The 17,113-nt window shown below is 38.3% G+C and overlaps 1 protein-coding gene across 3 annotated transcripts in view; it reads left to right on the forward strand.

Moving 5' to 3' along the window:
• Nucleotides 1-16,310, forward strand: part of ACSL1 (acyl-CoA synthetase long chain family member 1) — a 37,498-nt gene extending 21,188 nt beyond the window's left edge. For all 3 annotated transcript variants that reach the window (XM_031062652.1, XM_031062691.1, XM_005415530.2), the window contains 14 exons: nucleotides 1,902-1,934; nucleotides 2,112-2,163; nucleotides 2,926-2,999; nucleotides 3,763-3,840; nucleotides 6,128-6,262; nucleotides 7,871-8,005; nucleotides 8,739-8,834; nucleotides 9,852-9,924; nucleotides 10,615-10,703; nucleotides 13,054-13,170; nucleotides 13,530-13,673; nucleotides 14,207-14,308; nucleotides 14,410-14,481; nucleotides 14,681-16,310. In XM_031062652.1, coding sequence (XP_030918512.1) covers nucleotides 1,902-1,934; nucleotides 2,112-2,163; nucleotides 2,926-2,999; nucleotides 3,763-3,840; nucleotides 6,128-6,262; nucleotides 7,871-8,005; nucleotides 8,739-8,834; nucleotides 9,852-9,924; nucleotides 10,615-10,703; nucleotides 13,054-13,170; nucleotides 13,530-13,673; nucleotides 14,207-14,308; nucleotides 14,410-14,481; nucleotides 14,681-14,821 — 1,341 coding nt within the window. In that variant the 3' untranslated portion in view covers nucleotides 14,822-16,310. The remainder of the gene's footprint in view (nucleotides 1-1,901; nucleotides 1,935-2,111; nucleotides 2,164-2,925; nucleotides 3,000-3,762; nucleotides 3,841-6,127; nucleotides 6,263-7,870; nucleotides 8,006-8,738; nucleotides 8,835-9,851; nucleotides 9,925-10,614; nucleotides 10,704-13,053; nucleotides 13,171-13,529; nucleotides 13,674-14,206; nucleotides 14,309-14,409; nucleotides 14,482-14,680) is intronic.
• Nucleotides 16,311-17,113: the final 803 nt, after the last annotated feature.

Raw genomic sequence — 17,113 nt, forward strand, 5'->3', positions numbered from 1 at the left:
ATGTCAGCACACCTTCTCTCAAAAGACTGACTGGCAAACTGGCCTCATTAAGAGTGCCAGGTTAAAACAGGGCTAAAAACATGAAGTAGGGCTAGAGTTAAATGGCTTACAGTTCACTGGCGAAAGGGTTGGGTTAAACTTTAAAAAAGAGTGGTCCAACTGTAAATTGTTAGAATAAAATGAGATTTTTTCCTTGAGCTGAACTGCAGTTTTTGACAGAGGAAGGTGCTATCCACTGGATCTTGTAGCTATGGAAAAACAAAACTGAGGGTAAATGTTGCCTTTAGAAAAGGTGTTTGTATGTGTAAGTAATGATGTTCAGTAGTAGTATATAGCTCTTATTTCATTAATGCAAACATCAAGTGTTAAGTAATAGGTGTTCCAAGAGCCTTTTGTTTAAATTTCTGACAAGAAGTTAGAGGCAAGCTTAAATAATTGTAGTAGTCCTTCCCTGAACAGGAAAGTTTTGTCACTTGTTTTTTTTAAGGGGTTAGTGACTTAGATTGTCTCCTGAAAGGTAACAATGAGCTGTTTAGGAGCTTAGACTAGAATGATTATTTCTAGCTTTGAGTAGTTGTTTTCTGGATTTCTGGCTTGAGCTTCTTGCTCAGCTGTGCATGGGTTGTGTGAACTGTTCTGCTGTGAATGCCCTAGAAGCCATCAGCTTAGTTTCTGATGCCCAGTATCTGTATGTATCATGTGGTTACTTGTAGCTGAGTAAATAAATGGCTCTTTAGTGGGAAGAGATGGTGGAGTTTCGTTGTAAGAGATCAAAACAAGTGTCTGGAGACTTGTATATTCAGTAAATCCCAGATTTTACTCAAAGCAGGGTGTAGGGAGGTACTGAGCTTATCAGTGGTATGTGGAGGTGTGTTTTGAGCAGACAGCTATGTTGCCATAGTGGTAAATCTTTGCATAATGCACCCTTTCAAAAAGGCAGGCCTACAGGTATGGGAATGTTAACTGTCTTTCCAGACATTCCCTTTGTCTTAAACCTCCTTGGGTAAATTCAAGAGCTACATGATACTAAAGAACTCTAGGGTTCAAAGGAATGCATATGTTATTATTATATACTTGGAATGTAAAGGCAGTGGTGAAGTTGGTGTCTGTCCTCAAAGATACACTTCTTCCAAGGATACACTTAACAGAAGGTCCTCTTTAACTTGTCCTTAAGCCAGTATTGTTTCTAGTTTTAAATAGGCATGACAGTAGTTAAGTCTTGGTTTGAAACTTTAAAGCTCATAGATACTGAACATTGGTTTGCAGATGTTTCCTCTTATTTGCCATACCCTTGATGGTAAAAGGATTGTTTTGGTATCCTTTCCCTTCTGCCTAAAGAACCCTAACATCAGTGGTCAGGTCTGAATAACTAAGGAGGAAAAAGGGTTCTGGATGAGTTTCTCCTGTATAGAAAGTTCAAACCAGCAATGAAACTCAGTCTTCCTTCATTTAACCAATAATTGTTGGTGGCACATCTTTTGCATGAGGTATAGGATTGATTGATTGTCTGTCTTATCATAACCTTGAGTTTCCCTGGGGAGTGACTTCTAGTTTATTAGCTGGAGAAAAGCCTTGTGAGTTTTAGATAATTTATCACTTTTTCATTTGTAGAACATGGTAGTTATTCTCTGTATTTTTGAAATGTGCTTTAAAGCCTTTGTTACTCTTACATTAACCAGAAAATCACAGAATGGTTTGGTTGGAAGGAACCTTAAAGATCTGGTTCCCATCCACCCTCCAGCCATGGGCAGGGATTGCTGCACTGGGTTGCTAAACAGGTTAAAATGCCTTAGCAGAGAGTCCACATAATGAAGTATTACAGTATTTAGTAATGTTTGGTAAATTTAAAACAAGAAAGCTACATGTTTATGTCTACACTTTCTCTCTTCTCCTTTCTGCAGGAGCTAGGAAGAGCACACAGGCAAAAACCTATGGTAAGTGTGACATTGATTCAAGTGGAAATGTGAAGCTGGTTAGCATTCTTTAGATCAAGCTAGCAAATCTTCCTATCTCCCATAGCTCAGAAATAACACTAGTACCCTGATGTTTCGTCCAGGAAAATGTTTTCCCTTGCTGTCTTAACCATACTAATACTTTCTTAACTCTTGTAGCCTCCAAAGCCAGAAGATCTAGCAATCATCTGTTTCACCAGTGGAACAACAGGTACACCTTGTTACATTATGTGGAATTTATTATTCTGTGTGTGCACAATTAATTCAGAAGCCCTCCTACTTCCCCTCCAAGATTTCCCCCTGCTGCTGCACCTTTCTGGCAAGTAGCAGCTGGGGTAGTGTTACAGTAAAGTTCCCTTGGATTTTTAAATCTTTTTTCCTGTTTATTAATACAGAGTTGCAGTATTGGGGGGTGGAGGTGTTAATGTTTTTGGGTTTAGAAACAAATACTGAATTTATATTTACAAAACAATAAGGGCTCTGCATCAGACTATCAATTCTTCCATAGTGGTTTTTTTGTACTTTATCAGCAAAATTGTTCTATAGGTCTAAGAACCTTGCTGTAAGACCAAAACAGACTGTCTAGGTGTCACTCACTTGACATTTGTGATGTTCATACCCACTGGCATGGAGCATAAGGAAAGAATACAGCAGCAAGCTATATGTTTAAAACAGATGTGAGAACAGAAATTAATCTGGATTTGATAGCTGCATCTTCACAGAAGAGTTGAGTTTTGAGTAAGAGACAGATCAAAAAATATGGTTTCTTAAGGTTTCGGACTCCTTAAAAAGTTGACTTCATCATAAACTGATTACTTAACTGCTGCCAGCTGTTCTTGACAGTGTTTTGTTTAATTGATACACAAAGAAATGTATTCGTATCAAAGAATGCTATCACATTCGTTTTGCCACTGCTACCTTAACTTCAAGGATCTGAATTTCCCTGTTGAATCCTGATGTCCTTCTTCCTTAGGAAACCCTAAAGGAGCTATGATCACTCATCAAAACATAGTCAGCAATGCTTCAGCTTTTATCAAATCTACAGAGGTAAACTGAAAGTATAAACATTGTGGACTTGCTTGAAGGGAAATAATCTCATGGGTAAACAAACATTGAAGTCTCTACCTTTGGTCTTAAGCTTTAGTAAGATCCAAGTGAAAATGTTGCTTGACAGCACTCTTGGTCCACTAGTCAGAAGTCAGTGTTTATTGGTTATTCTGCCAGGGTCAAGAACCCAACAGATTTCCAGTCTGTTCTGATGTAACCAAAATGATAGGATGATCCTGATGTGAATGTAGGTTACCTTCTGCCATGGGTTTACAGTGTTTCTCATTAGTGCAAGGAGTACTGTTTCTAAATTAAGCAACTGGTCTCACAGTTAGCTCATGTAAGGTACTTTTGATATTGACCTTGGGGTAAATAAGGTAAACAAACTTCCTAATCTTAGATGAAAGTATATTTTTTCAAACCAATGCTATTTTAATCTCTATTGTCCCCCTACTCTCCCAATATATGTAATGGAACTCTGTGTGGTTTATATCAGAATTTATTTCTTTTCAGAATTCTATGAATGATAAGTTGTAATAATTTGGTCACTGTACTCAACTCTAAAAGATTATTGTTTCTGCTGTGTCTTTACTCACACTAGAAAGTCGTTGCTGTAGTCTTTAATAAAAAAAACAATGCAGCTTCATTACAAGCAAAACCAAAGTAGGGGCTGTGCTCTAGAGTTTAGATGCTAGATTTTACTGTTGTGTTTATTTAGGCAAAATAGACTCAATGAGAATTAAACTTTTGCTAACACTTCCAGAAATCATTTACGCCTTCTTCTGATGATGTGCTGATATCATTCCTGCCCCTGGCTCATATGTTTGAGAGAATTGTTGAGGTAAGCATCTGTTTGTTGTACTAAATTACTGAGAAGCTTACTTTTCTTATAGAATGCATCCAGGTGAAATATGCTCTTCCTTCTTGACTCTTATAAATGTGTGTGAAAGCTTGAAATAAGGTTCAGGAAAGCAGTGTCCCATAAACAGTACATGGTGAGCTCTAGACAATTGGTTTTCATGCCAAAATATAAACATTAACCTTAGAGCTAGGGTTAATTAGAAACTGGTTTACTAGAACATGAGGCAATCCCTTAGCACATGTACACTGCCTAGAAATTCCCTCCAGAATAATTAGTGCATTATTAAAAATCCATGCCATTCTTTAGTCTGCAAACTTAAAAATTTTATTTTATAAGGAGGCATCCTGTTTGCTTACACAAAACTAATTTTAAGTTAAATTCACCATTGCTTCCAAGGAATTTCAGTAAAGAGGAATGGATTTTGTTTCAGGGTAGTTTTCTTCTAGGAAATGGAAGTGGCGTTTAAAGCCATGTCAATGACAAACTTTGAAGTTCTCTTGGATCACTTGTTTTACCATATAGCAAAATCTGAGGCTTAGTTTTTGAGAATGAAAGGGCTGCAGTTGTCTTAATGCTGGCAGTCTTGAAGACCTCTGGGCCCATTTTGGGTGCTAGTCATTATTGAATGGATGCAATTCCATTGTGCCTTTACAGTATGTAAGAAATCTATGTATTAATTACTGCACTTACTGAAGTTGAATTAACACCTTTCCCTCAGGTGAGATTGCAAATACATATGTTGAAGTTTTATAGAGGGAGCATCTGTGCAAGCATGAAAAATGCATATGAAGCCAGAAATTGTTGCATGACTTCCATTAGGAGTCCTATGTTTTCTACAGAAAGTCCGTGTGTGTATACATATATAAGCAAAAATGTCTGTATTCATATGTGTGTGTCTCTGTGTGTATATATATGTTACAAAGATTTGGAACAGTACACAACTGAGGTCTACAGGTGCCTTTGGGCATTCAGCACTTTTTCTTCCTGGTCACCTTGATATCAGTTATACGTCAGTGTCTGTCTTACTCCCGTCTTACACCAGAGCATACAAACAGCTCTGCTCTTGATTATGCAGTAGAAACAGGATAGGAACTTTCATTTTAAAAGAAAAGGTGAAGAGTGTTTGGATTGCAGTATTCCTTTGCTGGTTGAGGCCTGTACAAAATAGGTGGCATAGCTACATAAGGAAATTAACCAAGGCATTATTGGTAAAAAGTAGAAAAGATTTCTTGCTGTTTGGGGTAGATATGAACACAGACTCTGTGAGAACCAGTCTTTACAGTCCTGTTTTAAAGTTGATTTTTCCTTGGTTTTGGCATCATATGGAAGTTAGAGGGTCAATGAACTTGGCTTGACAAATACACTGTTCTTGCTTAGTAAAGTCCATACGGACTGATATATTTGCTGCTTTTAGCAGATGCTGGCAAAATATAGGTAGAGGGGGAAAGTGACACTTTAGCATGTCTCATGCAGTAAAGAAGAAGATGGATATTAGGGAATGAAGGAGCAGGTGTTACCGAGGAAGCAGAAGAAATAAAAACAGATAGGTATAAACACAAGGGAGAGAAGAGATGTTAAACACTAAAAAAGTAGGAAAATAAGGTGAGGTGTGTAAGGTAGGTGGTGAAGCTCCTAGTCTCCTAGCTTCTAGACATAAAATATCGAACACAACAGGATTAAGTCTGCCTACCTTAAGGTGGGTCTGAAGTGATACAGAAGTAAGCTCTGGCTCTGCTAGAATCTTCTAAAGAGCATCTTGATCAAGAACAAGTCCTCTGCTCGCATCAGTCCTGTGAAATGAGAAAGAAAGCCAGAGTGCAAGGATTGGAAATGAAGTAGCAAGTAGGCAGAAATCCTCACTGGCCTAGTAAATAGCATGTGTGGACTATAAATGCAGGATTTCTAGGTATAAAGCAGGGGATAAACAAGTCTAATATTTTAAAATAAGCTTGCTAATTATTTCAAATGGAGAAGTTTTCCTTTTCAGTCTTTTGCTAGCTCTTGAGTCACTGGCATTACCTTATTTGACCAACTGCCCTTTTTGGATAGAGGCTTCTGTGCTAAGCTTGAAAGTGTGGTTTGGGTACACCAGATGTGTCTTGCTACTTGATCTCTCTAGTGCTGTCTTAGTGTGAGAATGCTGCAAAACTAGTCCAGAAGCTGAGAGGATTTAAGGTCAATCTGCACTGCATAGGACTGTCATACATACAGAGCTGGAACACATTGTACCTCCTGTGTTTTCAGAGTGTTTACTTTTTCCTAACAGTGTGTGGTTCTGTGCCATGGAGCCCGGATAGGATTCTTTCAAGGAGATATCAGACTACTCATGGATGACCTAAAAACACTGCAGCCAACTGTATTTCCTGTAGTACCAAGACTGTTGAACAGAATGTTTGACAAGGTAAGTCTACAGGCATGAGTGCAGGCTTTTAAGAGACTTCATAAAGTTTCTGCTGCCAGAGTAGGAGTAACTGCTTTGTCTAGGATATTTAAATTGGCATGCTAACAAATATCTACATCTCTTTCTAAAAGAGAGCTGAAAGTGCAGGGAATAGTACTAGTTGCATTAAAACACTTTCAGGCAGCAAATACTAGTGTTGAAAAGTCTGACTAGGGGACTTGATTCTCTCTATCTTGATTCATGACTTAGTGTTTGCTCTGAGCAAGTTATTTAAGTCTAGTCTACAACACGAAAATGAGGCTTGGCATCTGCATGCCACACTTTTAGCATCTGACTCATGGAGTGGAATTTGCAAAGCAAGGTCAGGTGTTTGCCTATGTTTGCATGGACACATACAAATTTCCTACATGGCAGCCAGAGTGTGTTCTAGCTGGGAGAACTGTAAACCAGCCAGTTGGGAGTGCTGGGGAGGTGTCTGTAGCCTCACTGTCCTGTGTGTACTGCGTGCCTGCTCACTGTTAACTGAGATGGGAATTTGAAAGTAGATTCTTTCCTGAGCTTCAGATTTTAATTGGCCTTTTGCATATGGGTGACTGAGTACTTTTAGGGTACAGCCAGGGGAGCTAAAGGATATAATAAATCCTATGACTGCTAAAGAAATGGCAGAGTTGTCTATGCTGTCTTAGCCAGGAAATTTCTCTGATCATGAGGCTAGAGAAACACCAAGTAACACAAGGTTCTGTTTGGCTTGGGAACAAATGGTGCAACTGGAATCCATTTGGAGGTGAGCAAAACCTGAGACTAGCTTTTAGTACTTAAAATGTAGCTCCTTATTCTGCTCACACATTCTCTACTGGAATTGGAGAAGCACAGTCAAAGCTTGGGACTTTGTTCTTGTGATTTCCTCTTGCTTCTTTAGTCTGCTGCCCTGAGGCTTCCACTGTTTCAGCCTCACCCGCCCTTCCAGTGACCTAGCATGTGAAGCCAGCAGGTTGGGGAATTGCCATAGCAGGGGGGATAATGCTGCAGTCTGCATGCTTTCGGTCATAATGCTGAGTCTTCCTCTTTCCAAATCAATGTACTAATGTTTGGCTTGCTATTGAGCCTGCTCTCTGGCTTCCTAAGAATAACTGGAAGGAGCCTTTGAAAAGTGATCTTAAGGGCAAATTTATATATGCAAGACAGATCTCCATTTGGTGTTTCTGAAGTGACCTGCATCTCCTCACAACACCATATTTTACATTATGTATTATGGTAGGGTTCTTTTCAGAAAATGCTGAGGATTATGCTCAATTTGAATTTTGATGATACTAGAATAGAGAAGTAAACCATCCATTTTCATTCATACATTTTAATGAAGAAATTATGCATTGAAACAACATCACACAGTTTGATGGATATCAAGAATTAGTTAAGTGCTGATTTCAACTCTTGAACTGAGGTCAAAATAAAAATTCACAAGTATTTCTTATTACAATTAAGATGCCTATCAATAAAGGTTGTTTTAATTTATTTGGTTTTCACTGTTGAGTCTCTATGCATGCAAATGTAAGAAAAAGGGAATGGTAGTCCATGAGAATTCTAACCATAGTTCATCTTTCTTAATAGATTTTTGGGCAGGCAGATTCTTCAATAAAGAGGTGGCTGCTGGACTTTGCTTCCAAGAGGAAAGAAGCAGAGCTCAGAAGTGGCATAGTTAGAAATAACAGTTTCTGGGATAAAGTCATCTTCCGTAAAATACAGGTATGCTTGAAAGCCTCTGAGTTAAACTTCGCAATTGTTGGATTTCCTACCAATACTTATAATCTGGTATGTCTTTTTCACTGAGTTAAGACTACCTGGCTACTCAGAGTAAAAATCAGAGCTGTCTTTTTATTTTCAACCTCATTTTTTCAATTCCCTTAGTTGTCATAGTATCAGCTAACGGTATTAAGGAAGTCACTCTGAAACAGTCTGGTGCTTCTCTCTTACTACTTTGAAAGCAAACATTGTCCTTCTGAAGGAAGAATGCTAAGTATGACACAGTGCCACCTGTAACCCCCACTGTCTTCTCCCTGTTTGTCCCTAGTAAGTCATGCCTGCTGTTATATCTGGCACTCACTTGCTATGGCCTTAACCTTGCTGTACAACATGCCTATGTTGCTGCTTTTTGTAGCATTTAGGATGTATGAGAAACTGATACAAGGCAGTTAAATATAAAGCCATCACTGTAAGGCCATGGCTTAAGCTCCTTTTTGCAGTCTGCATTGCAGTGACACCATGTACAGATACTTTGTTTGAGATTCTGTATCTCCCAGCCATTAATGAGACTAGAAACACTGCAGAAAAACAGCTTGCAATAGCAGACTAAACTTTTACTGTCTAACATTTGTGGGTGGCACTGTAGGTGAACAGTGGCTAAGGGTGTCATAGAAGATGACTCTGGAAATATTTCTAAAATGTTTTTGGTGTCCACAGTATCTTGTGTCTGTTGTAGGCAAGTTTGGGAGGAAGAGTAAAGCTGATGGTCACAGGAGCAGCACCTGTGTCTGCAAGTGTACTGACCTTCCTGAGAACAGCTCTTGGCTGTCAGGTGAGTTGCCTGGCCTTAAGTCCTAAACCCTAAATAGTTTAACACCTGGCTCCAGCTTTGTTAGAGCTTTTCTAGCAGTCTGATTATATAGATGGCTCTTTCTAGTATTCTTGGAGATGATACAAGTGGATGCTCTTTTCTTGAGTTTCTCTCAGTCCCCTGAAATTTCTGTATTCATCCCAAAGTCTTTTAACTGAAGTAACCAGCTGGCCTGTCTTAGAGCAAAGATTTTTTTCGTGGGCTTCAGTAAGCAATAAATTTCCTACTTTATTTAATTTTCTGGAGTTTGCCTTGCTTACAGAACTATTTTTAACTGCTGTAGAAAATCTTATAATCAATGTGGTAATATTGTAGTGTTGCTGTTTTGAACATGAGGTGAATCAAATTGCACATGTTGCATTCATCTTCAGAGCCTCTTCAAAGTATAAGATTTTGGAGGTAAAATTTGAACAACAATGGCATAAAATAGAACAAATATGTTGAAATTAAATAAATTCAATTAAAATTAAATTTCAAGGATAGAAAGCAAAAAAATCTAAAATGTCAAGCTTCCATAATTTCCTGAAGTTTTTCAGTGGTGTGCTGGTGTATCAATGCGTTTTGCATAGAAAAGGGAAGCCTGTCATGTGTATAGCAATCACAGAGCTGTCATGGGGCATAGGGATTCCATTTCTGGCTGTCTCAGACAAACCTATTTTTAAATTATGTGAATGAAGTCACTACTAGTGCTATGGTTCTTCACTTCTTTCTTGCTTCTTCTGCTGTTTTCTGTTTTAGTCTAAACAGGTGTCACATGCTGTGTGAAAGTACATTTTGGAACTGAACATGGAATATTAGCACTTAAAACTGTGTATTGTGATAAAACTAATATTTCACGGTTTTTTTAGAAGGTGCTGAGGGTTTTGGTACTCAAATTTAAACAATTGGAAGAAAATAAACATCATATTAATTGCATTTTAATGAAGAAACTGTTGAAAAGTAACGGTCTTTTGATTATATTTTGATTTCACCTTCTAGTTCTATGAAGGTTACGGACAGACTGAATGCACAGCTGGATGCTCCCTGTCATTGCCTGGTGACTGGACTGCAGGTATGATGTTCAGCTGTCTACCTGTCTGTTAAATTTTAGGATTACTGAAATTTTTAGAGGTTCCTGATCACTTTGTTTAATCTTCACTAACTTTATCCCTGATCACTCTATTTAATCTTCACCTATCATGAAGGATAGGATTGGTTTTCTTCAAGAGAAATAAAAAAATTTGAAGAGATCCCTTGACATTTCTACCCCTAAATAGCTATGAATGTTCTGGAATTCAGACTTCTAATAGGATTTGTTCTTGTAAGTTGAAGTAGCTTGAGGAGGAGGTCACAGTATTAACCCTTGTAGTTTCTATCAAGCACAAATCTTCTGTGTATAAAGGCAGTACTGGAAATACAAATGACATTTTTTGGTGTTAGGAATCAAGAGTTTGCACTTCCCTGAGCTGTTACATCTCCAGCTCCCGAACTGAAATAATATTGCTAATGGAAACTGTATGGGACTTCTGCTACTTAAATATGTCTGTAGAGTGAGGATCCTGATTATAAGAAAAAGCAAGCTTGAATACATGGTTCAGCTTGTAACATTCTTAGAGATATCTGAGAATTTAATGTTTCAGTCCTGGCAATCTTAAGCTACCAGAAATCAGTTTTCCATCTTTCTTCAGTGTATAAGCAGCTTATTTTTTTCAGAATCTGACTAAAAAGCATCAGGCGATTGAAATGTTACTCTATTTAATAGGTCATGTTGGAGCACCAATGCCATGCAATATCATCAAGCTTGTTGATGTACAAGAAATGAATTACTTGGCTGCCAAAGGAGAGGGTGAGGTAAGTAGTTTCAGAAAGGCAATATGAGCCTCTTGGGAAATTTTGGAAAACGTTTTTTTTTTCCTAAAATAACTGAGTTTTGTAAAAGTGCTAAACATGGCCTGCTACATAAAATCTAAGATGCCTGCATGCCATACCAGTTAATGATTCACAGAAGCAAATCAGGAAATAGTAAATGGGAGGGGAGAATAAAGAGCTTACATAGCAATGTTATCCCACAGGTTAACAGCTGGTTTTATGACCATACATAAGGCTGTTTGACAAGGCAATGTCTTCCAGCTGTGGAATAGCTGGGACGTGTGGCCACATCATAGTGCAGCTACCCTTCAGCAGAATGCTGGCAGAGGGCTTCCCTCCCACCCTGCTGCCAAGGGCCAGAGAACAGCTGATGCATACAGCCAGTTACCCAGCTTGTGATGTGTGAGATGAGGTCATTTAAAGTGGCTGGGAACTTCTGAGAAACGGACATCAAGAACCATGAAGGTTGCTGATGATTTGTGATGCCTGCCTGCACATTTTTATGAACTTTTTTATGCAATCTGCACAAATTGAACACGTATGTTTTACAAATTGCATTTTGAGGACTCAGCTTTACATGTGATGCTATATGCTGTCTTTTACAATATTTTTTCAAAGTTAAGTGTATACAGATTTAACTTTTTATATACTTTGAACAGATGTTCATGTAGTAATTTATTTTCCCCAAGTCTTGAAAGCGGGTTAACTGTGATGTCTTTCATATGCTTTCAAGAGGCTCTGGGGGCAGCTGGGGGAGCAAGAAATTAAAAGTAGTTAAGCAAGTAACTGATTTATGGCTTATAGGATTTATAATATTTCTTTGTTTTAGTTGTGATTCGTATGAGTCTAGAAACAAATCATTGAGCTTTAATTCCCAGAAATACTCAAGGATTTAGTTGGTCTTTGTGGTGGGAAGCTGCTTGCAAGTGAAGAACAATGTCAAAATTCTTCTATCTTGCATATGACTCCATATTTAGTCTTCATCAGCAAGTTTTGCTTCACTTTCAGTATGTTCTTAGAGCTTGGTTTGCCAGAGGAACTGAGTATAAATTCTTCTAATAAGAAATAGTTAAATAGTTTTAAAAAATACCCTAAAAGTGTTTTGCTTTCACTTAATGTGAAAATGTGCTGCATTAGGAATTACTTTGGACTTACATTAAGGGGCTACCATTTTTATTCATCAGGTGCTATCTTAGTCTTTCAGGCCTAACTTCCTCAGTATAAACTATTCTAAATATAACCAAAAAGTATTGTAACTTGCTTCACACAACTCAAAGCCCATGGCTTTTGAATTGGCTCTCCTTGTGCATTGGCCTAAAAGAAATATTCTTCCTTGTTTTCCGTTTTTCATCTGGGTTAAATATTTCTAGTTCCCTTCTCTGAGAGTAAGCGTGCAATATCTGCTCTGACAGCCTTGATTTTCACTTTTGCCAGTCAAGAAGAACAAATATGTGAATAGAATTATATATGAGCATATGCAGAGGAGGTCTCAGTGCCAGCTAGCAGGATACAGATAAATGGTTGGCTGTCTCTACTGGGAAAAACTGTGGCCTAGTGCCTTCTGTGATCTCAGGGGCTGTGAAAAATTAACGTTTGATTGATCAGTCTTTGACTTGACTGGGACATGTAGAGTTTTCTTTTATTTGTATCCTTGAGATAAGGTCTGTTTTAGAACAGAAATTACTTGCTTTGCAAAATACTACTTTAGTTTGGTCCCAAGTTTGTTACTGTCTCCATAAGGTCATGAGAACCCTCACTAATACTCTGGTCTCCCTCCTATTGACAACATCTCATGTTCATTATATTGTAGCTCACCAGCATACTGGGTAGGCACTGAAAGTTTATCAAAAATTGATTGCTGTGCTATATTGGTAATTCCTTCTACCCTAATTTTTGGACAACAAATGTGTCATTTGCTTGAAACACAACTGGTTTTTTCTCCATTGGTTTTTGCACAATGCCCCTGCTGTTTACCAGAGCTGAAATGAACATCTTGCCAGGCTGAGAGACAGTATTTCTGGATCTAGCAGAATTTTTTCGCATAAACAAAACCAAATTTCTTCTGATAGGTTCCAATTATTCACATAGTGGGTAGGAAGACTACTGCTAGACTGGAACAGATTAGATCCTTCCAATTGCTTCTTATTCTGTTTCATACCAATGGAAAACATTTGTTCTCTAAAAACCATGAGTAGAAGTTCTTGTACAAACACAAACTTCTTCTTGCCTTTATTAAAAAGGCATTAAGAACTGTTGGAGGATGAATTTGTTTATAGTAGTGATTGCTAACCTCCCTTCACTATAGCATATATTAACAAATGGCTCTTTTCAGGTGTGTATTAAAGGGGTAAATGTGTTCCGTGGCTATTTGAAAGATCCGGAAAAAACAGCGGAGGCTCTGGACAAAGATGGCTGGCTTCACACAGGAGATATTGGGAAATGGCTACCAGTAAGTTAACTTACACAGCTGCAATGATACCTTCATAGTTACTGGCAGAAATTTAATAACTAGATTAGAAAACATTTGGTGTTGAACAGAGTTAGTTAGGTGAAGGACAAGAATTTGTGGATAATTGCTGTTGTAGCTGAATCTGTGTGCCTGGGCCTAAAAAAGTATTGACAGTGCCAGTGCTGAGGCTTTCCCCACTATAGATTAGATGGATACATAACCTATTTTCTTCGAACACTAGTTTGACTATTCTCTGGCTCTAACACAGTTTCACTGTGCCAGTGTGGCATGCCTAAGGTGTGTAGATTGGTTTTTCACTTGAAGTGCCTCCTCTAAGTGAAAGTTATTTCTGCCAACAGAATGGTACATTGAAGATCATTGACCGGAAAAAACACATATTTAAACTAGCCCAGGGAGAGTACATAGCACCAGAGAAAATAGAGAATGTGTATCTGAGATGTGAAGCTGTGGCACAGGTATTTGTCCATGGAGATAGCTTGCAGGTAAGCATTTTTCAGGTAATTTTAAAAATTAATGCAAAAGGAGACTGCAGAGAAGTCTTCCTTTCTTCCTTCCCCTCACCCCAAACTTTGGGACTGAAATGTAAATTTTTATTGTAAACTATTGTCATTATGCATTTTAGTTCTGATTGGATTCCAGCAGTTACATAGCATGTTTCTGGATTTAGTTTCACACCAGGTAGTGGAGCTGAACTAACTTGCATATTAATGACTGTATATAAGTTGCTAACAGTGTGCAGTGGGAAAAACCCAAAAAACAAAAACCAAAACAGAAAAACCCATGCACACCAAGAAAGAACCTGGATATCTTGGTGGTTTTCAAGTGTAAAGAAAATGTGGGTCTTAATTCTTTCAGTTCAGCTGAACTGAACTGCACTTGCTGTGTTCAGGTAGGCATCAGAGAAAGCTGCTGACTTTACAGCAGGATCAGAAATGCTCCCCAAAGAAATGTATAGGAACTAAAGTGTTGCCTTAGGAAATTTTGTCAAGCTTTTCCCTTTTTTTTTTTTTTTTAGGCCTTCTTAGTAGGTGTTGTGGTACCTGATCCTGATACTCTGCACAACTGGGCCAAGAAAAAGGGATTTGAAGGCTCCTATCAAGAGCTATGCAGAAACAAGGTAAGGCATATCTAACTGAACAGTTAGCTGCTCTGCATCAGCTTTTTCAAGTTGCTTCTTATGGAAGCATGAAGCTATATAACGTATTTCTGTATCTACAGGATGTAAAAAAATATATTCTGGAGGACATGGTGAGAATTGGGAAAGAATCTGGTTTGAAGTCATTTGAACAGGTATGCTGCTCATGAGAACCAAATACCTAATTCTTTAAACTTGTCAACACCAATATGATCTGATTCTCCAAGAACTGCTTTTAATTTGTGTCTGGAAAACTTTTCAAGTGATGGGCTGTGGTAAGATGTCTGGGCAAGTTTTTAATAGTATTGTCTATTTCAAGGAATACAGCTTGGCTAGTAACTTTTTATTTTCCAGGTGAAAGACATTGTCCTGCACACTGAAATGTTTTCTATTGAAAACGGCCTGTTGACACCAACACTGAAGGCGAAGAGACCAGAACTGCGAAAATACTTCCAGTCACAGATAGATGAACTCTATTCTAATGCCAAAATGTAACTGCAAATGGAATGAGGAAAGTGGCACATGTCTGTCTACTGTTGGCCTTCGTATCTGTATTTTGACTACAGCAAAAATAGGGAAGGAAACTGTGCAATCATTAACTTGTACAAAAATGGGTACTTGCCATAGGAACATTGAAGAAATGGAACACTGCCTTACTGTCAAGTCGTGTTGCATACTGTTTTTATGGTGACCTACAATTTCCAAAAAGAGCCTTAACTATAAATGGTAACTATATGTAAGTTATTTAATATTTCCTTGGTCAAAAATGGGACTCACCTTCACCAAGGAGCTAAGGTTTTATTGCCAGCATGTTTGCTGTCTGCAGTGTGTTTTGCAGCTGTCAATTCCATAAAGGATTTGGCAGGTTTGAAAATGCCTCTAAGTATCTTGCATTCTCAGAAAAATTACTTTAAGCTGTTCAAAACCGCCCCCCCAACCCAACCACCAAAAAACCCAAACCCTTACAGTTTGCATGGCTGGTATCACATCTTTTGTTAGTCCCAGTATTAACTGGGGCAAGGCGTCTGAGCTGTATCTCCCCTCTACATCTGCAGCCAGTTATAGGATGTACTTCTATAAGGTAGAAGACAGCACTCCACACAGAGAGGATTGATGAATAGAAGTTCCTCAGAGTCTGCATATGGTGGTTCTGCACTGTGTGGATGCAGTTCATTCAGCAATTGTAGCCTCTGCTACATTAGCATGATTCTGGAGTGGTGCCAGCCCTGCAAATGAGCAGATCCCAACTCTGGCAAGAACACTAGAGACCTAAAAACCAAATCAGAAGGCTGGGCTATGCTAACAGTCAGGGTAAACATTGCACCTGTACTTGTTGCCCTGTAATGAACTTGTATTTAAAATGTGTTTTTATAAAAATGTGCCAGGCCCTCTCTAAGTGGAAGAGCTTCTGACATAACCTGTTTTCTGTGCTTTATGTATGAGCCACTGAGTTCTCTTCACTGAATAGCAAAATAGGTCAGGTAGAATGTTTTTGCCTGATGCTTTGCAGCAATTGGAATGATTTGTACGTGCCAACAGAACTGTGTGTTGGCCCAGGATAGGTATTTGTTCAGGGATAAAAACCTAATTCCCAGATAAATTGCAAAATAATAACTAGTTATTATCTTTTGTTTGGAAAATCAGCAGAAATACGCCTTATTACAGCATAAGTCTTTTGCTATCCTTAACAGAGTTGGTTTTGCATTAACATCCATTGCTGTTTTTTGAAAACATGGATACATGTAAAATACAAGCACAACAAGGTTTGCACTAAGATTTGTGTGTGATTGTAATGCACTACTCTGTAGCATAATTTCGTATGTGTATACAATTCAGGTACACAAATCCAAGTCAACTGTTAGAGCAGTAGTTTTACATTGAAATTCAAATGTTTGCTTAGTGTTGGCTATTTCTATGTTTTATAAAACCAAAACAATTTTCAAAACCAATGAAGGAAACCAAAATAAATATTTCTGCATTTCAATGCTGTGATGTGTTTGTTTATCAAGGAAAAATGCTGCTGACTAAGAAGTCCAGGTGTAATATTCTAACTGACAGGGTGTAAAACTCCACTGATACAGACATACTAAATACAGTATAAAGGCTGGTTGTTTACACTTGTGCTTTTGGAAAGTGACTTTTTATGTTTAAGGTGTTGGCCAATATTTGTAAGAAAAGGATGCTCTTGTATGTAACTTGCTCTTTCAGTACTTTACTAAACAAGCAAATCTTTTGTCTTTTTCCTGGCAGTTGTGTTCTTACCATCACCTCAAATGACTTAAGTGAAAGGTGGAGTTTTCTGAAACTCTGCCTGGGTGGTAGTGGGTTTCCTTATTCCTGCCCTCACACCATGCATTTGGCTTAACTCAGGGATGTGGTTTGAGAGATTTCAGGGATGGAGTTACCAGACCAAGGTAGAGGAAGCACCACCACCCACACATTATTTAAAGCTCCATGAGAATATAGATGTCAGTGCAAGATGCTAAGCAGACTTCTGCTCCTACTCACTGTAGAGTTTCTCCTGTCAAGTAATTTTGAATTTTCATTTATACATTTCTTCCATTCTGAAGGATGCCTAATCCAAATTTGTCACTTACTGAATAACATAGTCAAATCTGTGTGTATGCTGCTTGGAAAGGCAGGGAAATGTCACCACACGTCACCTACTGGAGCTAGCTGAGAAATGGATGAGAAACTGGATCCAAGGTTTATGTTCTTAACAACATGCTATTGACGAAACCTTTCTGGAAAAGCATCTATCACTACAGAAACAAATTTGTACTGTTA

The sequence above is a fragment of the Geospiza fortis genome, unplaced genomic scaffold, assembly GCF_000277835.1.
Source record: "Geospiza fortis unplaced genomic scaffold, GeoFor_1.0 scaffold40, whole genome shotgun sequence".
Lineage (NCBI taxonomy): Eukaryota > Metazoa > Chordata > Aves > Passeriformes > Thraupidae > Geospiza > Geospiza fortis.